This window comes from Monosiga brevicollis, genomic scaffold (assembly GCF_000002865.3).
Source record: "Monosiga brevicollis MX1 MONBRscaffold_9 genomic scaffold, whole genome shotgun sequence".
In the NCBI taxonomy this organism is placed as follows: domain Eukaryota; class Choanoflagellata; order Craspedida; family Salpingoecidae; genus Monosiga; species Monosiga brevicollis.
The window spans coordinates 1195905-1219355 of record NW_001865046.1 but is presented as its reverse complement, the minus strand read 5'-3'; the positions used below and the strand labels follow the sequence as shown (position 1 = coordinate 1219355).

Genomic DNA, 23451 nt, shown 5'->3' with positions numbered 1-23451 from the left:
CCCCCCCCCCCCCCCCCCCCCCCCCCCCTTTTGCCGCTGTGCCTCATGGACTTGCTGCCTGTTGCTTGATTTGCCTTCTTGCTTGGCTTGCCATGAACACACAACTCACAACACACGACCAGCAAGTCCAAGCTGCCAGGCTATCCCCTACGAAGCATCCTAAAAACATTCATTTAAAAGTCGCCTTTGTGGGCGAGGCAGGTGTGTGTCAAGCATGAAACCAAGCCTCGCTCTTGCCTTTTTTTTTTTTTTTTTTTTTTTTTTTTTGTGTGTGTGTGTGTGTGTGTGGGAAAAGAAATTTGTGCACAAAGAGGCCCGCTCAGCCATGTCACTTCCTTGGTTTAGGAATTTGCCTCGGGCCTCTGCGTGAGCTCTTCTCCGTTCTACCTGATAGTATTCTAACCGACACCAAGCTTCTGACCGCAGCGACGGTTGGTTCTTGCTATGATGTGCTTGACCAGAGCATTGTATGGCTTGCCACGGCGTTACTTCTAGAATGATCTGAAGCCTTGCGTTCTGATAGGAAAACAACCCCCGGCTTGTCCCAACGTACTTTTTGAACGAGCACGGAGCATGTGAGGCTGCACGGTGAGTGCCACGCAAGGCGAGCACAATGTGGGCAACCACCCTAACCCGCCCCATGAAGCCGACTTGGCTCGAACTTGACAGCTCAACCGCATATCAACTTGGCTGCTAGGCCGGACTCCAACGCGAGAACTGCCCAATTTCGGGCATTGGGAACGCTGTTAGGGCTGGCTATCTTGCATCAACAGACCGTGAATTTACCACTGGCATTGCACGTCTTGGCTGAGATGCTGAGCGATCCCGTAGAGCCCAACATTGACTCGCTCGAGACCTTGGACGGCGATTTAGGCCGCAACCTGCGGTGGCTCTTGAACCGGTCCATTGATGACTTGGATCTCGATCTTGGCTACAGCGTGTCAGTCCCGCCTTGTGCGGGTGCAGCCCCGATTGAGATTGAGCTTTCACGCGATCACGCGTCCGTCACGGATGCCAACAAAAAGGGCTACGTCCAAGCCGTGGCACAATTTCACCTCGTGGATAAGACTTCGTGCGAGGTGTGATGCCCTTGAGCTGTGGGGATCCGAATGTTCTCGTGCGCTGCTTTGCGTGTGGCCAAACTGTGTCTCAACCTGGGGTCCGTGTCTGAGGCTTAGGTGAGGGATTTGCGTGAAGGCTTTCAAAGTGTCTTACCGCCGGATTTGCTGATGCCTTTCACGGCGGGCGAGTTGGCGCTCACTCTGGAAGGCGTCGCGACCATTGATGTGCAAGCATGGCAACGACATACCTCCTACTCGAATGAGTACGATGCGAACCATCAGGTCAGTTTTACTTTCTGCAGCCATGGCGTGCGTGTTGTGCCATGCTGCTCTAATCCAAATTTTGGGGGTGATACGCAGGTTATCCGATGGTTCTGGCAGCTGGTGACCACGCTCTCGGACGCTGAAAAAAGCCTGCTCTTGCAATTTGTAACGGGCGTCACCAGGCTACCCCCCGGCGGCTTCGCCGATCTTCGTGCCTTGGGGGGCGGGTCCGGCATGACCATTACAAGGGGAGGAGGTATGTGATGGATTATGATTTTGACTGCGTCGCCTCGTCGTTTCTCATCCAAGTTAAGCACGGGACCTCACCAGCACGCTGACCGCCATGATTTTAGACGTGCGGCATTTACCTGGAGCTTCAACATGCTTCAATCTCCTCAAGCTACCACCATACCCAACCCCTGCAATTCTACGTCAGAAAGTGCTGATTGCCATTCGTCATGGGGCACATGGGTTCTCCTTCAGTTGACGAGAAGCCACCTGACTGTGTTCATCTTATTGCCCTGTTCGTCCTCGTGCGCGCTATAGCAGTTCATGTTATTGGAAATAAGAGTAGAAAAAGAAATTGTAGCCTCAACTCGAGATCTACGCCTCATCAATCCTCCCCAGAAGACTGCCACAGCAGCAGATGCAGGACAAAATATGAGCGTGACTAAAACGATTGAAACGAAAGAAGACAAACCAGAAACGATGAGCCCAAACAAACAACAAACAACAAACAAACTCGAAAAAGAGAAAGAAAAAGCACAAGATATCAATGTCCGTGTCATAGACCGGGGCGGTTGACATTGATTATGTGATGAAAGAAGCCAAAAGGCTGGGTGATTTAATCGTGGCTCGACATTTTGTACTTTTCTTTGCCGGTGTCGTTCAGAATAGCGACATGCTGTTGTTGAGTAGAGGGGGGGGGGGGGGGGGGAACATGTCGCGTCAGCTCGGAGCAAGAAGCCAGGCAACAACAACGTAGGGGTCTTCGACCTTCATCAAAAACGTACCGGCAGATCCCGGAAGTACTCGTTGTAGTCAAGGGCGTAGCCAACGACAAAGTGGTTGGGAACTTCAAAGCCCGTGTCTAGAAAGGCCGTGGACATGAGCAACGGGAGAAGAGGCGAGGCCCTAGTTGGATACGTGTTGCTTGGTCGATCAGACGTACAGTGGGGCTTGTAGCCGTTGCTCAGCGGCGTGCGCTTCACAAAGAGGCTGGCAACGCGCAGGGTCTTGGGCTCATACTCGCGCAGTGTCGCGAGCAGCTTGACCATGGTGTTGCCGGTATCAATCATGTCCTAAGAAGAGAAGAACCATGAGTTGAGCGACTCTCTAGGGGAACCAGGCGCCTCAAGAATCCATTGCGCTTGAATCACACCTCCACAATCAGGACATTGCGGCCACGAATGGATTCCATGTTATCGCCACCGATGATCTGAACCTTGCCAGTGCTGTGGTCATCTTCGTAGCTCTTGGCGCTGCGTCAAGCGGCAGTGTGAAGCCACGAATAGGCCCATGACGTCTGAAGTTGCATCGTGCACCGAGGGGACGAGGTATTGTGTCCTGGCAGTACATAAGCAGTGCCACTAACCGGATAAAGTCAATGCGAAGAGGCAGTGAGAGGGGACCGGACTCGTTGAGCATCTTGATGCGATCAACCAGGTCCGCAAAGAATTGGTGGCCGCCCTACACAAGGATTGGCGAGAGCGATGAACATGGGCTCTCAAAACGGCAGCTAAAACGACGCGGCCTGCCGTGTCAACAGGCACAATGCTTCATGTCAAACGAATTCTCCTACCTTGAGAATGCACAAGCAAGTCAAAGGCTCGTACTCGAGATCGCTCACGATATCGCGCGCCATTTTGGCCACACTGTGGCATTAGCACGGCAAAAACCAGCAAGCCGAGGGGGGCTATGAGTGACAAGCGCGCAGAAGAGAGACGCCATCACAAGCAGGATGCCCGCAGAGTGCATGTACCGGTCCATGATGATGCCGTGGGGCAGGAGAATGCGCTCAAGCGAGTCTTCGTAGTGCTTGGGGATGCAAAACGAGTCGAGGGCGTAGCCGTCAAAGTTGTCGGGGATCTGCGGTGGATGAAAGCGCCATACAAACCGTAAGAGAAAAAGATCACACACTGCCCATTCGTCACAAGCATAGAAGAGTCAGGCATGCCGATATTCAAGAGTTTGGATACGTACCGAGACAAATGGCCTATGGCCACGCACGAACACACGAGAGGTGGAGAGCCGAGGAGTGAGCCCAGCACAAAGAGGAGGAAGATGAGTGAGGCGGTGCACGTGGCACACATTCCCATGAGTGGGGGTACAGACTTACTTGGGCTGGTCAGCGCGAGAGCGCTTCGCATCCACCTGGGGACATGGCAACATGACATGAGGAAGGGTTCCGATCGGCCGCAGATGTCGCGCGTATGAAAGTGTAAACCGCAAGACGCTCATCTACGTTCACAAGCAGGCCACAACATCTACCTACCTCGCTCGTGGCGGCGGTTTCGCGTTTGGCAGCGTCTTGGGCAGACATGTTGATGTCGAAGATGAAAGCGGTCTCAAATGCAATCAATGCAACGCCTGCCACCCGAGCCCAGAACCGACACACACACACACACACACACACACACACACACACACACACACACACACACACACACACACACACACATTGACCGCCGGTGGTGAGATCAAGTCAAGTCCGCCCGCATTTTGCACGTTTTATCCTCGGCCCAGGGAGCGGTGTGACACCACATGATCCCGACCAAAGGACCCATGCTTTTCCTCATCCATCACCGCCCCCGTTTTATCCACCAGGGAATGGCGGGGCCGCTGCCATTTCATGCCCCGACACACACACACACTGACAAGACACACACACACTCACTCACACGTGAAACGCCGAGTTGGAGAGTGAAGGGGGGAGGGTGCGTGTGAAGAGATGCGGTACGGGAAAGGAAGCTGTTGTAGAGAGATGGGTAAAAGTGTTGGTGAACCTAGAGAGAGGGGCTTGAACGCGATTATTGCCCGAGTAAACTCAAAGCTCAAGGCAGAGAATAAAGAGATGGGACTTGTCTATTAAGAGAGATGAAGATTGTCGCAAAGCCTGTTCAGAGATAGGGCTCGAGGCACGGTTAGCCACTTGATGCGCATTTTATGTGTCACGTGGAAGAAATAGTATTTTACTTACATGTCTCAATATCAAACTTAAGTAAATTACTTTAACATATACACGCAATGAACGCTGGTTGTGTTGGCAAAGGCGTGTGAAATACTTTTCAACGCGACAAAATGGCCTGGCGGCGAATTCCGCGCGCTGCTGGCGCTGTCGCTGGCGCTGGCGCTGGCGGCGTTCAGCCCTATTTCGCTGGACGGCGCGCGCTGAGCGTCATGTCTGTGGCATGTCAGCTAGATCAGCGAAAAGAGATGTGGTCTGTACGGTGCGTGCGTGGTTCACGGGTCGACGGTCAGGCGAGAAAGTGGGGCGGAGTCACGAGGCCCCAGCGACGCGCCTTGAGCCTGGAAGCCTTGAGTCTGGACGTGGGTGCGACCCTGACCGGCATCGTGGATGGGACAGAAGCGGCGCTCGTTGGACTGCAGGCGCAGACCCAAGCCCCGTGGCCCGTGGCAGTTCTATTGACTGCTGGCCTTGTCCGCACGGTTGTCGGTGCCCCTGCTGCCTGGTATCAGGCCCACTGGAGCTCGCGCGTCGAGCTGCAACGCCGGCGGCTGATGCAGTGGGCTGATGCCATTGGCCACCAGGTCATGCGTCGCAAGGCTTCGGAAAACTTGACAGACGCTGAAGCTGAGAACCTCATCCAAGAACAGGTGCGCTCCTTCGCCAGTTGCCGCTCTTCTCTAAAGCCTCTTGTGCTCATCACGTTCTACCTTAGGTCCGTGCACAACAAAAGGTGCTGATGGACGAAATTGGCTGGCGCCGTTGGAAATTGGTGTTGCCTGCCCTGGTCCAAGTGCCCATCTTCATCACCGTATCTCTTGGTCCGTATCCTGTGCAGACCTTGACGAACCGCGCACCCGAAGTGGGGCTATTCTTTCCTGATCGCGCTCCCTGCACAATTGTCTCGCTCGACCCGGTCTGCAGCTTTGCGAAGACTGCAAGACAGTGACTCGCTGCTGTTTCAACAGTATCAAGCCGATCTGGCGAGCCAGGGCCCGCTTTGGCACAGTTTACCCTGGACGGCCAGCCTCACGGAGCATGACATCCTCTTGCTCCCCCTGGTGCTCGGCATCACCAACTGGTTCACTCTGGAAGTGCGTTCTATCGCACCAGCAGGGGATTTTCAAATGGTTTGCGCCAACCACTCACGCCCCGCATCATGGTTTCCGCGCAGTTGAGCACCATCAAACGACCCGTCAGCCCCGAAAGTCGTGAAGACCGGCTCGGCACGGCTCTTCGCTATCTCGCCATAGCCATGATTCCCGTGGCAGCCGCCGTCCCGTCGGTTCGTGTTATGCGATGACCCTGAGCTTGACTTTGGATGTGTTTTTCCTCACTCGCACATTGTTAGGGCTTGAGCCTGTACTGGGCATCGTCCTCGGTCCTAACCTTGACGCAAAATCTAATGTTGAGGTGCGCTGCAAAATATAATGAGATGAAATTGGGAGGCAGAGAGCCAAGGGGGGCTGGCATGTTTATGCACAAACACATGCACATGAGCTCATGATTTGCTGACCATAGGCACCCGTCTGTGCGCCAGCGCGTGGGGCTGCCGGCAGTTCCGTCGGAACTGCCGCGGCCGTTGACTTCATTGCGGCGCCACGTCTTGACTGGCGCCCAACGCTTCTGGCAGGAAGTGCGGGAGAAAAACTTTGGTAATGATGCTGGTTCCAAGTCTGGAAATCCTTGAGGGGTCAATGCGACTCGTTGTGTGGCTGGCTGCGCCAGCGCTTGGACTCGGTTTTTACTTTAAGATTTTTGGTTCTTCCTTCGTCGACATTGTTGATTCAAACATTCTGGTCGGACGTCTTGCAGACAAAACATGTATGATTTGCAATTGGATCTTCAAGCGACGGCACGTGTATGTCGACTGGGTCCCGCAAGTTTGTCGCCGACTTGCAGGCAGGGCACATTCCAAACCGTCACCTGCACTCAATTTCACGCACCAAGGTCCTGGGGACGCAAAGGACCACCAAGGAAACAGAAACATGAACACACAAACCACGCGCATCCCACTGACGGACAAACAAGCAAACAACTTGACTGCCCCGCGCTCGGACCAAGCCCTGAGCACAAGTGCGTTACAAAACAAGAACAAAGAAAAGCATGGCATGGGTTGGGACTCGATAAGAAGAGACGAAATTTCCACGCATTCCACACCGCACACGCGCAGCGTGCACCACCAGCCAGGCGTCAATCTAATCTGGACGCTGGCAAGCTGACTAATCCCAGGTATCGAGTGGAATGGTCACAAAGAGGGGTTTCTCATGGGCACATGAGGCCTCCGAGGGCACGTGGCGCGCAAAGCAGTCGGCACAAAGATCGTAGTCGTTGCATCGAGTACAGTGATGGCGGTCACTGGTGATGAAGTAGCCACAGCCATCGCAGACATATGAATTGTCTTCTGCCATGGAGCGATCATACTCGGTCTGAGCATATGTCTCAAAGACGGTGACTAGCTCCTCCTCGGCAAAGCTGACGCGACTGCGCTTGGTGGGTCGCTCTGCAGGCTCTGGGCTGGCTCCTGCCTCGAGGTTGTTCTCGTCGCAGCTGGCAAGAGATTCAGCAGCGCTCAAATTCCCACCCTGTCGAGCTGCGTCGAGAATTGGATCCCGGGACACAGACCGCTTGCCATTTCCCATATCCGCAGCGTTGGGTCCACCCACGTGCGCATCCTGAGCGGTAGGGCCAGTCGGCTCCAAATTAGCATCGGCGGGCACATGCACTGCACTGGCTGTTTCTCGATCCGCTGCTGAAGAGCCAGCGCCGAGTTCTGGCAGCTTTGTAGCCTCATCTCCTGCAACGGAGTGCAAAGCAATCGGGCCTGGTGATGGTGTCTCGGTGTCGTGCGGATTGGACTGATGCCTCAAAGGCGACCGTGCGCTCGTGTCGTGTGCTGTGGCCATGGCAAAAGCTGTGCTGTTGGTGGCACATATGCACGCCCCTGCTTGGGCATGCTCTGCTCCCAAATGCCACGCGCAAGCCCAGATGTCGTCGCTCACATCTGATGCGCCTCGTTCTGAACACGCGTCGCTGCCCACCAGGTACCTGTGGCAAAACGACAAAGTGAAAGCTTGTCAAGCAGCTTCAAGCCCGGGTCATCTCCACAAGCACACACACACACACACACACACGCATACTGCCACCTGTCAATCCGCAGCGATCCAACCAAAATGACAGTGACCGTGCCACAGCAAAGGTGACGAGCACCATCGGCAACCCGATGCCGACGCCGACGCCGACCTCGACCTGCGCCTCACACACACACACACACACACACACACACACACACACACACACACACATTCCGCCATCGCACCGCAACCAACCTTTAAAAAGTAAAATACTTTATTCGCATGTGTCTATGACGTTGACGTTTTTCGTGTGAAGTTTCACAAGCTGGGCGGGTCTATCTAAATATCGGTCAAGGTTAACGCACTAGAATACAATGTTTGTGTAGTTTTATTAACCAGCACCGTGTTAGTTGAAGTAGATATATTTAATGTTGCTGCTTGTATTTTAAGAAAGGGACACGTTGACCCCTTAGCAAGCTTGCTACACAACGTGTGGTTCATGTTTGGCGGGAAAACACAACAACGCTCTCTCGCTTTCTCTCCTCTGGTTTGCTCACCCGCACCCGCCCTTTCTCTGAATTTCGCTTTTCTCTCTCACTCTCTCTCTGAATCTCTACCACCGAACACCTCTCTCTCTGTTCTCTCGTTGTGAATCTCTTTTCAACATAAATCTCTCCCACTGAACCTCTCTCTCTCTCTTCTCTCGTTGTGAATCCCTCTGAATCCCATCTTCAACTCTGAAGCTCTCTCTGAATGGTTGTCCCTCTCTATCTCTCTCTCTCTCTCTCTCTCTCTCTCTCTCTCTCTCTCTCTCTTTTCTCTGTACCGTGCATCGCTTTGGCAGTGAACCCTGCACTGTCTGGTCTGTGTGTGTCGTCTGCGGGGTCTGTGGTTGATCGCGTGTGTGTGACCTGCTCTTCGGGCTGTCATTGTGCTGTCAAGGGCCCCTTGATCCAGTGTGTCTATGGCCGTGTCAGTGAGCCGTACCGGCGGCTGTCATTGTCTCTCACCAGTCCAACACACACGTGCTGCCGCGCAGGGCTGAAGGGCCGTTGCCCTGGCCGCTGATCGCCAACGCCGCTCACAACTGCACACATATATTGACGGCTCGGTAACACCATGTTCTGGTCCAGCTGCCTGGTGGTCTTTCAACCCTGACTCTACAAGCAAGCCTCCTTGTAACCGACTCGGCGACCCCTGCATTTCAAAAAAAAAAAAGCCAAAAGTCCATCCACAGACTCTACTTCAACGCATCCGTACGCCCTGCCTCCGTCTTGCGGTTGGTCCCACCCGTCCTGCCCAAAGCTCCTTGAGCTGCTCAAATCCGGCCGCCCCTGATCATTGACGATCGGAGGGCCCCCTCATGCCTCGACACTGGCAAATCTGACCTGGTTCCACACCCGGCACACACAGGCTTGACCCGCCGTAGTTCAACGGCATTCGTATGCCCCGCAGGCAGCCAACAGGGCCGCTCCGATTTCCGAGCCCAGCTTCTTCTCCCACACGAGCCTAAACTCCACCCCCCCATTCCCTCAAGCGCTGACCAAAGACACATCGACGCGCAGCGCATTTTCCCTACAACATGCGTCTGCGCGTCGGATACTCGGTTCTCGTGGCCGTCGTTGCCCTCGCTCTCGGCTTTGTGCTCGGACGCGTGTGGCCCGTTTTGCTGGCCAACTCCACAAACAATGGCCACACCAGTTTGATCGACCTCGGATCGGTCCCCCGCGAACCCGCACATGCACGTGCCGATAGCGCCTGCGCCTTGCCGGCCCCTCGGGCCCAGTTAACCGTTCCACCCCCACCGCCCCTGCGGCTATATGATGTGGCCGATGCCACATTCATCGCGGCCGAGCTCCTCGAAGAAATTCAAATGCCCATCAACGTTCTTCTCGTGACGAGTGCCATCGGGGGGCCCACGGCCAATGGCGGCATTGCCACCGCCTTTCTTGGCCTGGCCCGTCATCTGCGAGAGAGCACGTATAAGAACCGCGACCTCTTCAACGTCACCATCCTATATGCTGCACACCCATGGTACGCCGAGGGTACTGCTGAACGCTGGGTCGCCCACTTTGCCAATCTTGGTATCAACTTCATACCCTTGCCGGGATCGGATGGCGACTACTACGGGCCCAAACTGTCCAAGCGTGCGTACCGCGCCTACGAATGGCTTCGCCCTCGTCAAGACCAATTCGATGTTGTCTCGGTTCCCGATTTCATGGGCACTGGCTACTATATGCAGCTGGCCAAGCACTTGGGCCTCGCATTTCAGCACCTTGATTTCATCGTACAATGCCACTCCACGATCCGATGGGCCGATGAACTGAATCGCCGGCCCCCTCGGGACCACAATACGCTCGCTGTCTACTATCAAGAAGAGCAATCTCTCAGCATGGCTGATATCCGCGTCTCTCCTAGCCGCTACTACCTCGAGTGGTTCAATGAGCCTGGCCGCTCCTACAACGTTTCAGGAGGCAGGAACCTCGTTATGCAAAACACCCTTTACCCACTGCCAGAGATCCGCCCGCCGCAGACCATCACCAATGCACGCCATTTTGTCTTCTTCAGCCGACTCGAGACTCGGAAGGGACTGTTTGTGTTTCTGGACGCCCTTCAGCTCTTGGCCAAGAGCCTGATTGGGACCCCATTCACAGAGCCCATTGACATTACGTTTCTTGGCCCCGACGTCTCGGCTCAGGGTCAACGAGCAAGCCGCCATATCACCGCTTTCATGAGCCAGCAGACGCGCTTCCGCTACCGAATCGTTGACAGCCTCCCCTCCCAACAAGCGCTGCAATATATCAGCTCAAGCAACGCCGTCACCGTCATGCCCACGCTCGGCGACAACTCGCCCTATGTTGTCCTTGAGCTCCTGGCGCTGGGGTTGCCCTTCATCACCACTCAAGCCGGTGGTGGCGTCGAGCTCTTAAAGGGCCAAGATGTCGACAAGTTTGTCGTTGAGGCTAATTGTCCAGACTGCCTCATGGCCGCCATGCGCCTGGCACATCAAGGGAGTATCACTGGATTCAGCTTCAAGGTGGATCCCACCAAATCGCGCAATGATTACGTGCACCTTTTTGCGGCTTCCGGGCTCCGCGGTCGTCAAAAACAGCATGCCTTGAATACCCAAGCCCAGCAAGCCCCATCTTCCTTTCCCAACATATTTGTTGGAATCACTTCCCATGATCGCCCTGATACCCTGCTTCGTGTTATCGACTCACTTCTTAACCAAGAGTATCCCTTGCAGCACCTGGGCATCGGTATTGTGGACGATAAGAGTGAGCTTCCTGAAATGCCAGACGTGCTGCGCACCGGCAAGGCCAAACTCGCCAAGGCCGGGCTGCGTGACCATGTGGTTCAGATCCACGAAGCCAACACTTTTGTGGCCCAGTCCCGAAACGAAATATTTCGCATGGGTCAAAACTACGATTGGGTTTGCCTGATGGTACGCAAACACTGGATTTGTTCCACGTCCTGGGTGCACGCAAAAAACACACACGTTGATGCAAAACTGCCGAATTCTCACGCCACATGCTCCCTGCTCATGGTAGGACGACGACGATTTTGCCGAGCCACACATGCTAAAAGAATTTATGAGCGTGGCGCATCATCAGCCCGAGGTGGAGCTGATCATGGCTTTGTCCAACAACTTTGATATCAACAAAGCCGGGCATCGCGTTTTCTCCCATACCTCGCTGGCAATTGGCAATGCCTTTGCACATAATTTCTTCATCAACAACTATGGCAAGGCAAACTTTTGTATTCGGCCCCAGGTTGCCGCTCGCATCGGCGGACATCGAATCGGCGAGTACACGCGCTCACCCTTTGTGGACTGGGCATTCCTGACTCGCGCCTCGCTTCAGGGTGTACAGATGGCCCTTGTTCCTGATCCGTTATACAACTACACCAAAATGTCCAGTGGCTCTATTTGGTACGGCATGGCCTCAGCCGCCGAACAATATGCTGGTCACATGAAGATCCTCCAAGATGTGTGGGAGAGCGTGCCCAGTCAGTTGCGCGACGTTCTACTATTAGCACGCTTTCAACTTGGCAAACCCGCTGTTCCAGCTGATGGCATGGTCTAGCTTTGCCCCATTAACCTATCGACCCTACACTCACCTCATGTCATGAGTATAAAAATTACTTCCGCTTCTGTCCTGAGCAAGCCTCCCCACGACAGACTGGATACCACTTTTTTTTCCCACCCTCCTTGAGTTTGCTTTGTGAAAACTTCTTTTTGTGTCTGTTTTTCTTTGAAAAGTGTCTCATTTTATCGCTCGTGTGAGCTATGCAATTCGGCATGACATCGGCGACAAGGGCACGCAGTACTCGACGCCCTGCTCTTCCGAGGACTCCACCTGCAGTGTTTTCATGAGCTTGAAGGCGCGGCCCACGATGTCCTACATGTACACGGTGATTCACAGTCCAATGTGAACGCAACGCGCGACTGACAGGATCGCACCAATAACCCGGTGCTTAGATGTCAGGCAGATGCGCAAGATTTTTTTTGACCAAGTTAGCAATCAGATTTACCGAAGACGTAGCATTGGGTGTGGCGCGGTGGTAGGCCACGAGTGTTTGGACCAACCGCAATCCACCTGTACGCAACATAGCATGAGATGCTCCGCAAACCCCAACTCATATGATCAACCGAGAATCGAACGACAAAACGCTCGCTTTTTTTCTTTTTTTTTTTTTGAAACAAAAACGATTCGCTTCAACAGAGCAGCAGCTTTACCCAAGTTCAAGAGGGCTTGGTGGTGGGCGGGATCCAGCGCCAGGTTTTCAAGCAGCCAGCAGCCGTACTCCTAAACGAAACCGCGTGTTAAATGAGAAAAAAATGGCGTCGCTGTGTCAGCCTCGAGAAAGAGGGCCGAGATATGCTTGCCTCAACTACAGGAGAACCAATGTGTTGCTCGATGCACTTGAGCAGGCCTCGCAGCAGGGTGTCATTGTGCATGAGCTGATCTCGGTGAGCCTTGTCCACAGAAAGGCTGAGTAAGCAGAGTAGCAAGGGCTCAACCACAGTCACCTCCAACTCGTGTCGAGACAGCAACTGAAGCCAAAAGGCAACCATTCATGAGGGGTACGCCAGCAGAGCCCACTGCCAGCGAAGCAGATGCCTCAACGTACGCGAGCAAACGCTGGGATGCACTCAGCCTTGAGTAGCATGTCCTTGCGCTCGGTGCTACCCGACACCAGGGTGTGCAGCACCATCAACCTTACTCACGCCACAAACGCCAAAGTGGTGAGTCAAATACGCATGGCGTTGAGACGACTTCGCTTCAAGGAGAACTCACCCCTGATGGACAATTCCGGAATGCTGTTCATGGAACTGTAGGGCTGACAATGTCACCACGTGCATGTTGAGCTCGCAGAGCTGGGTGCTACATGGACAGTAGATGAGCTTGCGCCTTTGGAGGAGACGCCACATTTTGCGCGAAGGCACAGCCAAAGCTTACCGACAATTGCGACATTGAGAGCTGAGTTCACGAATAATTTGCAAGCCGCAGCGTGCTAGCTCATCGTTCACCAGGTGCTTTTGCATGGTGAGGATTAAATATTGGGCCCCCAAGGAACCATCCTGGAGCTTCAGCTGGAGCAGAACAAGGCGAGTTGCCGTCAAAGATGCACATGGACCGATGGTAGCTGGAAAGAATTGAAGTGGTAGTGCGCGCAAACTTCGACAAACCTGCAAGAGAGCTGGCGCATTGGTTTCGGGCTGGCGCAACACGACTTGTGCTAGGACTTGAAAAAGTATGATCAAGCAGCTTTCCAGACCTCCGTGTTGCGCTGGCAGTGCACAAGCAATGCATCGGGTGAGCTGGTTTGTTGATCAAACACGAAGGAAGGCTTGTACTACGAGCCAGGCGTTTCAACAGTTAGGACAAAGAGAACAGCAAGTTTTATTCCTACCGTGCATTACTGCCATGAGAAGCGCCACCCAATCCGAGTCAAGAGACATCTAAAAACGTTTTTGTTTTTTTGTTTTTTTTTTGTTTTTTTCAAAAAGAGGCCGAAGCAATACCAAGGTCAGTCGGTGAGCACAGGACAGGCCTAATACAAGGTTTTCGCACGCCAGCATGAAAGGTATCAGCAGCCCTCCCTACTTTCTCCTGAAGTTGATCCTGAAGGGCTGCAAGCACGCGGAGCTCGCTTTCCACGATATTGCCGTCCCCCATATGCTTGCGAAGGCTGCGCTGCAGCAGATGCAAGATTCTATCAAGGTCCATGGTGTCTGCCAAGCGGCGACCGTTGGGAGATAAAGCCACGCAGAGAATCCATGAAATGTGTTCCTGTGTTGTGAAAATGAGCGGCGGCAGCAGACAATGAGGTGTTGACGGGCTAGTGCCAAGCCATGGAGGAGTGCTTGAGTTTGTACCTGCAGCGGCCCTTCGCTGAGGTGGTGGTCCATGAGCGCCAGTAGAATGTTGAAGGCATCAACCGACTCGAGCAGCTCAAGCCCGGCCTCCCCAGATGCACCCACCAGACTCATGGTGCAGACGGTAAGATCGGCAAGTTGAACGCTACCATCCGAGGGCCACCCGCGAGATTGTCAGAGAGCAGGGTGATGCATCAAGGACGGGGGCTTGAGCATTGCGAGCGGCAAAGCCGATCCGGCTATGGTCATGAGAGACAGACTTTGTTTGAAACTGCAACAAATTGGCGGTAAGAGCCTCGACGTGCTGGCGAGTCAAGAGATGACGGCGTGTGGATGGGTCCTCGGTGCACACTTGTAATAGAGCACGTGTTCCTAGCAGCTGCACCCGACTGGCATTTGGGTAGCGCCGCATGCCCTGTAAAATCGCAGCTGGTTGCGCAGTAGCCAGATCGAGTGATGAGAGACGCGCGGGACAGCCGTAGGCCTATATTCATTTGCGTGACTATCGTGCCAGCAACAGAACGTACGAACGCCCGATTGACGTAGAACTTGGAGATCGCGGGTGTCATCTTGCTGCGCCACTTTGTCAAAAACATGAAGGGCCGAGTCTGGATCTTCGGCGTCGACCTGCGGTGGACGCGTGGCAGAACGTGAGCGTTGAGATGAAACTTGTAGAAAGTCATTTCCCAATCGCCAGTGGCTGCCACACAAGAACATACGGCTGCGGCGAATGGAAGCACAGTCTTGCTGGGAGATCCAGCGGCTTTGTCATCTGCCACCGACGGTGCCTCTGGTTCTGGCTCTGGCTCTGGCTCTGCAACGCTCAAAACGAGCCGTGGCTGCTCGTTGTCGCTCATCCTGATCCCAACTGGCAGGGACCAATCCTCAACCGATTGGGGCCGTCTGCCCCTATATTCTGCTTTCTGAATTCGCTCTACCCAATGCCCAGCACGCCACCAACCAGTCGTCCTGTCACAGTCGCTGCGGGGGCTGCTTCATCAGCCTTGGGCGTCTTCGTCCGCTCGGTGATCTGTGCGCCAAGAACGATTTTGCCCGCTGACAACACGATACGCGAAAGCAGTGATGATTCCTTCTTCTTGGTGCACAAAGTCTGACTAACACTTGGTCAATCTAAAACATGCGACCCCTTGCTTGAAAAAGCATTCTGAAAGAAATGAGCAACGCACACTGTGTCTTTGTGTGTGTCTCTCTGTCTCTCTGTCTCCCCCTCTGTCTCTCTCTCAAACTCTCTCTCTCAAACTCTCTCTCTCTCTCTCTCTCTCTCTCTCTCTCTCTCTCAAACTCTCTCAAACTCTCTCTCTCTCTCTCTCTCTCTCTCTCTCTCTCTCTCGCTCTCTCTCACTCTGCGCTGTTTGAGGACACACACGTGTATTACGTGCTTGAGCGGTGAATGTCGTGTCTCTGAAATTGATACCGTCTTTTTACAATCTCTGCGAGGGCTTTGGGAGAACCACAAAGGTCAGCTCGGCTCGTCTTGGTTCTCTCATCCCGTGACACTGGCACCCTGCTCTCTCTGCGCGGCTCGGCTCGGCTACCTCGGCTCTTTGCTGGCTCGGAGACGCCAGAGCAGAAAGACTGAAGCGGTGTGGAGCAGCTGTTCCAAGGCGTGGCTCGTCGCTCAAACTCACGGGGCTGATTCTTGCATTGGCACATCATCACCACTGCTGTAGCACACCTCAAGCATGCGGTTCTCCAGCATGCTGCGCTATGCGCGTCGCCTGCCCAGCAGCAGCAGCAGCGGGGGCCGCTCGCTCGCCTCTGCTGCCCGCATCCAACCAACAACGGCGGGCTTGGCCCCGACCTTGAATCCTCAGCTGCGCCAAGCCTTGCTTGCCCGCTCAGCTCAAACGCTAGCCCCAGCTGCCATGCGCCTGGTCACAGCGGCTCCTCTTGCCGCAGCCGCAGCCCGCAGCCTCGCCACGCGCGCAGGCCACGGCGATAAGCGCGGTCCCCGCCCTGCGCCCGAGGCCCAGCGTGCCTTTGAAGCCCTGCGCGACCAAGGTGCGCTTTGACTTTACTCTATACCTCACCCCATTGTCGTACCGGATGACTCAGGCTGCTCAGCTTGAATTCGAGATATGCCATTTTTCACGTCAAAACGCTCATCTTATGCTGCGCAGAAACACTGGATGCTGCCAGCCTCCAAGAATTCTTTCAGAACTGCGCCAAAGGCCCTTTCAGCAAGGTCCCCACTGGTGCACGCGCCACCATGTTGCATGAGCTTGTTCAAAAAGCCTACGACCAAAACGTTACCTTGAGCCCAGACATGCACGAGACTTATCTCCGGTCCGTAGTTCTCTTTTTTTTTTTAAAAAAACAAAAACGCATCTTGCTTCTAGCACGCATACCACAACTCCGCGTGCATACCTGCCTTTACTTCGCTCAAGCTCACCTCGCCTTGTGAGCAGCACCATGCTGGCGGCAAACGAAGAGGCCCCCGTCCATGCCATCTACAATCTCCTTGCGGCTCAACAACTGCCACTGTCGCAGGTGGGTGAGCCCGCCAATTCTTAACCCCCCGTTTTTGTTGTTGTTGCCGCGCATCTTGCTTGTTTGCGTCGTACCTTTCGAAGAGAAAAACATTCTTTTCTCCTAGTACCCAGTGTGGGAGCATGTTGAACGCTAGCCTCAGGTTGTGCGCGCTACATGTACTTTTTTCTAGGAGCTCGTGACTGCGCTTATGCGATCCTTTGTTGAGACGGGCGATGTTGAGCTAGTTGACAGTTGCGCCGACAAGCTTTGCAAATTTCGTCCTGATGTATGTCCTGCTTTGGCTTGTGTGCACCACCTTGTTGTATCTCGTGTCAGCAAGCACCTTTTCCTCATCAGTCCGCCCTGCAGGGTACCATGCCCAACGAGGCTGTTCATGCAACCGTGGCCGTCCGTGCCAAGGACGGCGATATCGATGGCGCGCTGGCCAAGCTCCAAGAAATCAAATCGTACGATTCGCTTCAGTTTTTCATGCTCCCCATACCCACATATGAACCAGAACGGTCATGAAGCATCTCATGCCTCTTGCTAACCCGGTGGTGCCCTGCCCACCGCCCAGGCGCCAATCACTTGACCGGAGCCGCGCGGCATATGTCACCATCATGACACATGCCCTGGACCACAATGACCTTGCCAAGTGTGAGCAGGTCCTGACCTCGATGCGCGAAGCTGGTGAAGGCCTCTCTGAGCGTCTCCTTCAAGACTATTTGGCCTTCAAGGCTTCGCGTGGCGCCACTGAAGATGTCCAGCAAATCATCTCCGCGCTCAGTCAGGTGTGATGACGCTCCTCTGCGCTGCCCCACATTCTTGGTCGTTGACCATGTATTTCCACCTCTCATGAGGTGTCACCTCGTGTCGTGCTGACAAATGATTGAATGACAATTTGATGCCTTAGATGCTCAATCGCTCCGACTCGACGTTGGAGACGGCCTTGATGAACCACGTCATGGCTCTGCAGATCCCAGAGGCTGCCAACGCGCTGCTCCAAATTGTGCGCAGTGTAAAGAACGGCAACGACCGCGCTCGGCTCTTTGCCGTTTACGCCCGTGCTGCCATGAAGTCAGTTCACGCCTAACCAAGGCCAGACGTTTGGGTCCTTTTGGCTAGAATGGACAGGACTTTGCATCCCTTCTTATACTCTTGTGGTTTGCCACACACACCTGCCCGCAGCACGTTTTACCTGAAGCACGATAGCATGGCGCTGGCCCGTTTGGTTGAACTTCTCGTGGCCATGCCCGAGATTGAACTCAGCCATGTGAGTTGGTGTCGCGGCGCAAGCTGTAAACCCCTTTGGTGAACTTGCGGCCATGAAACGTGCCCATGCTCAACGTTGGCACTCTGTCGTCTGGCCTTGTAGATCTATCTTCACTTTGCCTTTGAGCGCTTGGCCAAGTTGGGTGATGAAGCCGCGCTTCAAAAGGCCTTTGTTGCCGTGAATTCTCGCCGCGATCGCTCCTTTGTGCGTGCATTTGAGTTACGCTACACCCTCCAGTGCCGCCAAAACAATGCCACGGGATCGTTGTCCAAGCAAGACGACTTGGGATCCAACGACATGTCTGTCAAGGTAGGCCATAGCGTCCCACCCCCCTCTTCCTTATTTTTTTTTTTTTTCCCCTTGTTTTTCTCGCCGTGCTTGCTGTGAAGACCAGCAACGCTCATCTGGTCCATGATTTCCCCAAATTAGCTTCCCACACTTCACCAAGCCGAGGCCATGCCTTTGCTAGCCCGAACTTTGGCTCGCACTTTTTGCTCTTCACCACGCGGCCCTTTCAATGCCAGCGTTGGTTCCTTGCATGCCTATTTCTTTGTGTTGTGGGACCAATCCGATGACCTCGGTCACGCCAATTATCAAACCGTGGTCTGCGCGCTCATTGGCTGTCGTTATTTACCGTCTCGAACCTTTCATGTAGAACTGCCAACGCTTCTTTGAAGCCTCTAGCCTTCGTTCTGCCACAGATTATACCGTGCCTTTGAGTCTGGCGGCCACCGAACAGGGACCTCAAACCATCGAGGAGGTAGTTGAGGTCAGTCACGTTGCTGTTGGCGCCATGGCGTACTCAACTCGCCCATTCCCTTGAGCGGCATTTCAACTAGACGCAAATTGTGTTTTTCACTTTCCTCCGTGCTGTCTTCAGAGCTTGACGCAGGCCAACTTGCCAGCAACCCGTGCCTTCTACTTGGCTCACATCAATGCCGTTGCCAACCGCCCTTCCGCCTCGGCTGAGCAAGCCCGTGCTCAGTAAGATTGCGTCTTTCTCGGGCAACTCCAGCCCCCCAACAACAACAATCTCGAGCTCATCCATGCATTTCTTCATTCTTTTCAATCCCATGTGCTCAGAGCGGAGGAGGTCATTCGCACAGCCCTGGCCGATAATCATGTTATATCTGGAGGTGATCTTTTAGCCCCTCTTGTTGGGTGAGTTTGCGCCCCACAGATGTTTTTGGCTTGATTCTCGGCCTCCTTGATGGCTTTTCATAATCTTCTTTTGAATGCGCACAGGGCCATCGCTCGACGGGAATCCGTGGCTGCGGCCTGCGATTATGTTGCCAGCCTGCCTGAACATCCAGACTTTGCCAATTTGACTGTGCCCGAGTCCATTTTTGACGACCTTCTGCGAGCCTGTATTGAGCAGCGTGACCTCGCCACGGGCGTGCGGTTGCTCAAAATGATTAAGACCCAACTCTCCGCTAAGACCTTGGCCAGCATGATGCGCTTTTATGCCCTGGCCAGTGGTCAACAGGGTGTCCGTCTACTCCTCAGCCAGGTTACGGCCCCCCGCTTCAACCTGGACGCACAGAAGTGGGCCTTAGGAATCAGCGCTGAGCGTAGTGTGGATGATTTTGTTGGCACCCTCGCTGCTTTGCGTGAGCACGGCATCATCATTGATCAGAAAACCCTCTCAGATACAATCCTGGCCCATAGCCAAAGCAACGGTCCCAACGCCGGTCGCGACCTGCTTGCAGTTGCCACGGATCTTGATGACGTGCATCGGATGGAGACGACACTTTTGCTTGATGCCCAAGCTCTCCATGCTGGACAAATGCCTGTCGAAGGCTTCTTGGAGGCCGTGAAGCAAGCGTGCACCACCAGCCCAGTGGCTGTTAAGAATACCGCCAAGGCCGTTGGCGACATCCTCAGCCAGCGGGGTTCCGCCGCCAGCTTCCAATCTTATCTCAACCTGCTGGTTGATGAAAATCTCATCTCGCAGGTTGGCATTCGAGCCTATGCGGGATGTTCTCTTTGATCGGCCTCTTTGTGTGCATGACTCTGTCAACATCTGCTCATTGTGTTGTGGGCCGTCTCTTTCGACTTGCCCACCTCTATGTTCGTCGTATAGAAAGAGGCTATGCGCCGTGTCTTTGATACCTCGGTCCACTCCAAGGACAAGTCACTGCTGCTCAAGATGCTCATGCGAGCCGTCGCCTCGGGTCAACAGCTTCCCCGTTATGATCTTCAGCCCCTGGTGGTCAGTACCTCAATTTTCAGTCCATGCGTTGTTCACCGGCGGTGATAACTGATGTGACCACATGAGAGGTGATCGCTCAACATCGATGACGCCGCCATTGATTTAGGAGCCCAAAGTGCTCAGCACGCTGAATGTGGAGCAACACTGGGAACTTTTGACGTTGTTGTCGCACGGCGATGGTCAGATGTTCCTCTCAAAGGGGCCCCGCGGCCAGCGACTGATTTGTGAATCCATCGTTGATTTGACAAAGGTGAAATACACGCATCAGATATCGCGATACTGTACATCTCCTCGCGATCCGATCCGCAGTCAGCGCAGAGTCGTCGCGTCTAACAACGTCGGTGTTTGTGCTACAGGCCTCGACTGGGGGAAACAACATGCTCGCGGCTTTGAAGAAACAAGCGGCTCAGCACGGCGTGGCCGTTGAAAACGGCAGTCTGGCCTACTCGCTGGCCATGGCAATGACGAAGAAGGGTTTCTCGGCGGACGCCAAGCAGCTGATGAGCAGCAGCGAGCTGAACAGTGCTCAGCGGCTCAACTTTGCCCACGAGGCTGCTCGTGTGGGCCATTTTGACATGGCTGTCGCTGTGCTGCCACGCAACGCTGATGATAAGATTGACCGCAAGCAGTATCTACGCCTCCTACGCGAGTTCATGAGCGCCACGGAAGTTGATATGCGCCGCTTCCGCAAGCCGTCCCAGCGCCGTGACCGTGTACACAAGGCCCTCGACTCTCTGCGTGCCTCTGGTATACCTCGCCACCCTTTGTGTCGTTCCCGGGCTGAAATTAATTTCCGTTTTCAAGCTGTTTTGATTGTCTGGCGCTGCCTGCCTGTGCCTTGTGTCAAGGCGAAGATTAATTCTCACAATGCTCATCGCTTCACCGTGCACAGAGCGTCAGGACTTGAGTGACGCCGACATTATTGGGCTTGTCGAGGAGTTCCCGCATGTTTCTTCGCTGACGCAACTCTTGGTTCAACGCGTGACCTTGGCCAGCAACATGAGCGAAGTACGTGACACTGTCTTGTTTAACGTTGGCCTCGGTTGTGAGCAAGAACGAATGGCGAGCTGACATGGTCCATGACTGCAGGAAGCCTACGAACGCTTCATCACATCCAAGTTGCGTGACGCACAGATTCCACCCAGCCAAGGTTTGTAGGCACCAGCTCCAGGCACGCAACGACCTGGTGCTCTTTTTATTGCGATCACCACCAACATGCTTCATTTGAGCCTGGATGCCTTGGCTCTTCTGACTGCACTGCACATCCTGACCCTTGTTTTGGAATGCAGTGCCACAAGTACTGGACGTCATCCGCTCACGCAAACCAGCCAGTCCTGAAGCTCTGCATCAAATTTTCTACTTTGTCAGCGAGCACGGCGAACCGCAGGAAGTTCAAACTTACCTGCAGATGGTCAAGGTGAGGCTGCTCCTCTGAACAGCGGTGCTCGATATGGCAAAAGTTGGTTAACATCAGCTTGCGATCTGCGTCAGGAAACTTGCAACAACGATCCCGAAACCATGGTCCGCGTAGCCATGGGCTTGATTGACGTCAAGAACGACCAGGCTACATCTGTGGTGTGTATCATTCTGCTCGTCGTTGACCCTTGTCGTGGCATTTGCATCACTCCACTTTCGCTGGACTGGAATAGATTCAAGAGATTCTGCGTGAGTTTGTGCCAGAACCCAAGACTCGGGCTGAAGCCATGCTGTATGCACGCTTGGCTGCTCGTATGAAGGATGATCAGGCCCTCATTCAGGTACGTGGCCAGCTGTATTTTTTGCGACGGTCAATACAGTTGTGCGTTGCTGACGGGAAAATGACGCTGCGCGTGTTTGTTGTACTATCTGTAGTGGGGCGAAAAACTTAACGAGGACTACAAAGTGCATATCACGGGTGATTTACAAATGGAGCTGCTGGAGGCCCACCTCCGTTCGGACGATTATGACGGCGTACGTGTTGAAGCGCATCACACTTTTGTTATTGCTTGGTCTTTTAGCGGGAATTGGAGATGGACATGGTGTACAGGCCTCACCTTTGATGCCAATAGGGACTGAAACTGATCGAGGAATCGCTTCGGGACAATCGTCCGCGTGACATTTTGCGATTGACCCAAGCACTATTTCGGGCCAATCCGCCGCAGGAGGTTGTCATTTCAGCCCATGACGCTGTGTTCCGCACGCTGAAAGAAATTCCTCCATTTTACTGTGCAGACCTCTTTCGCAAGCTTTTCTCGCTACAGCAGCCGAAGCTCGCGGTACAGGCCTTGCACCAGTTACAAGCACGTGGAACTGCGGCTGGCAAGCGCCAGATCACGGGGCAGTTTGTGCGTGCTGCAATGTCGCACGGCCAAACGGATGTGGCCATGGAAGTGCTGAGCGGTGAACACGCCAGTTTTGCTGCTTTCCGCCACATTTTCCAGCGCTGCATCGGACGCAAGGACGTGCCTCTTGTTGAGGATGCCATTTATTTGCTCAAGAAGCAGCGCGTGAGTGCAGTTTGACTCGGATCGTTTCTCGTCCAACCGGTGTAGACCAGTTGCAGTTTCGCACATAGTCTTAAATCTACTCTCATTTGGCCGCTGTGGACTGTCTGATCTATAGGAAGCACAGATGGTGGAGCTCAATCGGGCCGACTTTTCCGAGCTGCACGCCATGCGTCTCCTGACGTACTGGCAGTCCGGTGAGCTGGGCAATCAGATCACTGAGCTGATCCGCGCCGCCGAAGCCGACCGCGCTGTGAGCGTGCTCTATGCTGAGAACATCTTGCGCAAGATGCATGAGGCCGGCGATGTCGACGTATGCACCGCGTCCTCCTGATCTTGACGCTTGCATGGCTAGCCCCCGCTCTCCTCATTGCTCTTGTGCACGTCCCTTATCGCTTGCTTCCTTCAACAGGCCCTTGAACTATTCTCAACTTCAGTGGCTGCCATTGGCTTTGAGTCCATTATCAAGGATGCGGCTGCTGCTATTCTCGAAGAGAAGGCGCCCGCCACAGCCCAGTAGAGCAATCACAGTTTCTTGATTTTTTCACGTTGCCCTCTGCCCGCGACCACTCTCCGCTTCTCTTTTTTACAAAGTCTTTTTTACCTTTTTTTCTTTTTGCAATGCCACCTCGACTTGTCCACTTCGACTGATCACCTGAATCGCTTTTCACTCCGAGCAAACGAGCAGACTCACTCTGCCTGGCGAGCAGCCCAGCACCACTTTATCATGAGCCCAGCCCACTCCTTCACACATCCTTACCAACAAAAAAAAAAGAGAGAGAGAAAGAGTGTGAGAAGAGAATTCACATGTCAGTGATTCATTTGAAAGAAAGAAACCAACACGAGGTAATCTCTCTCTCTCTCTCTCTCTCTCTCTCTCTCTCTCTCTCTAAATCTCTCTCTCTCTCTCTCTCTAAATCTCTAAATCTCTCTCTCTCTAAATCTCTCTCTCTCTAAATCTCTAAATCTCTCTCTCTCTCTTCTCTCTCTCTTCTCTCTCTCTTCTCTCTCTCTCTCTCTCT

General features: G+C 54.0%; 7 protein-coding genes across 7 annotated transcripts in view; 4 read left to right on the top strand and 3 right to left on the bottom strand.

Moving 5' to 3' along the window:
- Positions 1-1812, top strand: part of MONBRDRAFT_25338 (uncharacterized protein) — a gene marked incomplete at both ends in the record, with an annotated part of 6025 nt that extends 4213 nt beyond the window's left edge. Inside the window, 7 exons of the mRNA XM_001745698.1 lie at positions 123-201; positions 346-431; positions 524-588; positions 698-1079; positions 1179-1343; positions 1422-1581; positions 1679-1812. Of these exons, the coding sequence (XP_001745750.1) occupies positions 123-201; positions 346-431; positions 524-588; positions 698-1079; positions 1179-1343; positions 1422-1581; positions 1679-1812 (1071 nt within the window). The remainder of the gene's footprint in view (positions 1-122; positions 202-345; positions 432-523; positions 589-697; positions 1080-1178; positions 1344-1421; positions 1582-1678) is intronic.
- A 92-nt stretch (positions 1813-1904) lies between these two features.
- MONBRDRAFT_37026 (uncharacterized protein) lies at positions 1905-3900 on the bottom strand. The gene is made up of 9 exons (XM_001745545.1): positions 3820-3900; positions 3664-3698; positions 3528-3540; positions 3307-3413; positions 3127-3199; positions 2920-3014; positions 2707-2806; positions 2339-2626; positions 1905-2229 (listed from the first exon to the last, which is right to left on the bottom strand). The coding sequence occupies exons 1-9, from the start codon at positions 3865-3867 to the stop codon at positions 2170-2172; spliced, it is 819 nt and encodes a 272-aa protein (XP_001745597.1). The 5' UTR covers positions 3868-3900; the 3' UTR covers positions 1905-2169.
- A 724-nt stretch (positions 3901-4624) lies between these two features.
- MONBRDRAFT_32371 (uncharacterized protein) lies at positions 4625-6202 on the top strand (the record flags this gene model as incomplete). The annotated part of the gene is made up of 6 exons (XM_001745697.1): positions 4625-5162; positions 5228-5333; positions 5437-5606; positions 5687-5797; positions 5864-5925; positions 6034-6202. The coding sequence occupies exons 1-6, from the start codon at positions 4626-4628 to the stop codon at positions 6200-6202; spliced, it is 1155 nt and encodes a 384-aa protein (XP_001745749.1). The 5' UTR covers position 4625.
- Positions 6203-6734: 532 nt separating this feature from the next.
- MONBRDRAFT_8125 (uncharacterized protein) lies at positions 6735-7826 on the bottom strand (the record flags this gene model as incomplete). The annotated part of the gene is made up of 2 exons (XM_001745544.1): positions 6735-7560; positions 7756-7826. 2 exons carry the CDS (start codon positions 7824-7826, stop codon positions 6735-6737), a joined length of 897 nt encoding a protein of 298 aa, XP_001745596.1.
- A 1342-nt stretch (positions 7827-9168) lies between these two features.
- Positions 9169-12255, top strand: MONBRDRAFT_37025 (uncharacterized protein; the record flags this gene model as incomplete). The annotated part of the gene is made up of 3 exons (XM_001745696.1): positions 9169-11031; positions 11138-11594; positions 11848-12255. 3 exons carry the CDS (start codon positions 9169-9171, stop codon positions 12018-12020), a joined length of 2493 nt encoding a protein of 830 aa, XP_001745748.1. The 3' UTR covers positions 12021-12255.
- A 156-nt stretch (positions 12256-12411) lies between these two features.
- MONBRDRAFT_25333 (uncharacterized protein) lies at positions 12412-14825 on the bottom strand (the record flags this gene model as incomplete). Its single annotated transcript, XM_001745543.1, has 10 exons — positions 12412-12642; positions 12720-12807; positions 12887-13000; positions 13049-13182; positions 13368-13445; positions 13697-13882; positions 13969-14113; positions 14229-14397; positions 14496-14595; positions 14688-14825. 10 exons carry the CDS (start codon positions 14823-14825, stop codon positions 12412-12414), a joined length of 1383 nt encoding a protein of 460 aa, XP_001745595.1.
- A 317-nt stretch (positions 14826-15142) lies between these two features.
- Positions 15143-23127, top strand: MONBRDRAFT_32369 (uncharacterized protein; the record flags this gene model as incomplete). Its single annotated transcript, XM_001745695.1, has 27 exons — positions 15143-15355; positions 15660-15990; positions 16110-16275; positions 16329-16479; positions 16652-16747; positions 16798-16928; positions 17039-17252; positions 17375-17538; positions 17650-17734; positions 17837-18043; positions 18164-18259; positions 18390-18503; positions 18615-18718; positions 18818-18895; positions 18980-19688; positions 19818-19946; positions 20053-20196; positions 20303-20693; positions 20839-20954; positions 21036-21096; positions 21236-21363; positions 21438-21521; positions 21596-21703; positions 21798-21896; positions 21995-22432; positions 22548-22742; positions 22842-23127. The coding sequence occupies 27 exons, from the start codon at positions 15143-15145 to the stop codon at positions 22947-22949; spliced, it is 4860 nt and encodes a 1619-aa protein (XP_001745747.1). The 3' UTR covers positions 22950-23127.
- Between the last annotated feature and the right edge of the window lie 324 nt (positions 23128-23451).

Coding starts and splice junctions, on each gene's coding strand:
- MONBRDRAFT_37026 (XM_001745545.1), bottom strand. CDS start 3,867: ATGTCTGCCCAAGACGCTGCCAAACGCGAAACCGCCGCCACGAGCGAG. Junction 3,015..3,126: donor CTTGCTTGTGCATTCTCAAG/GTAGGAGAATTC, acceptor ATCCTTGTGTAG/GGCGGCCACCAATTCTTTGC. Junction 2,807..2,919: donor CTTCGCATTGACTTTATCCG/GTTAGTGGCACT, acceptor CGCTTGACGCAG/CGCCAAGAGCTACGAAGATG.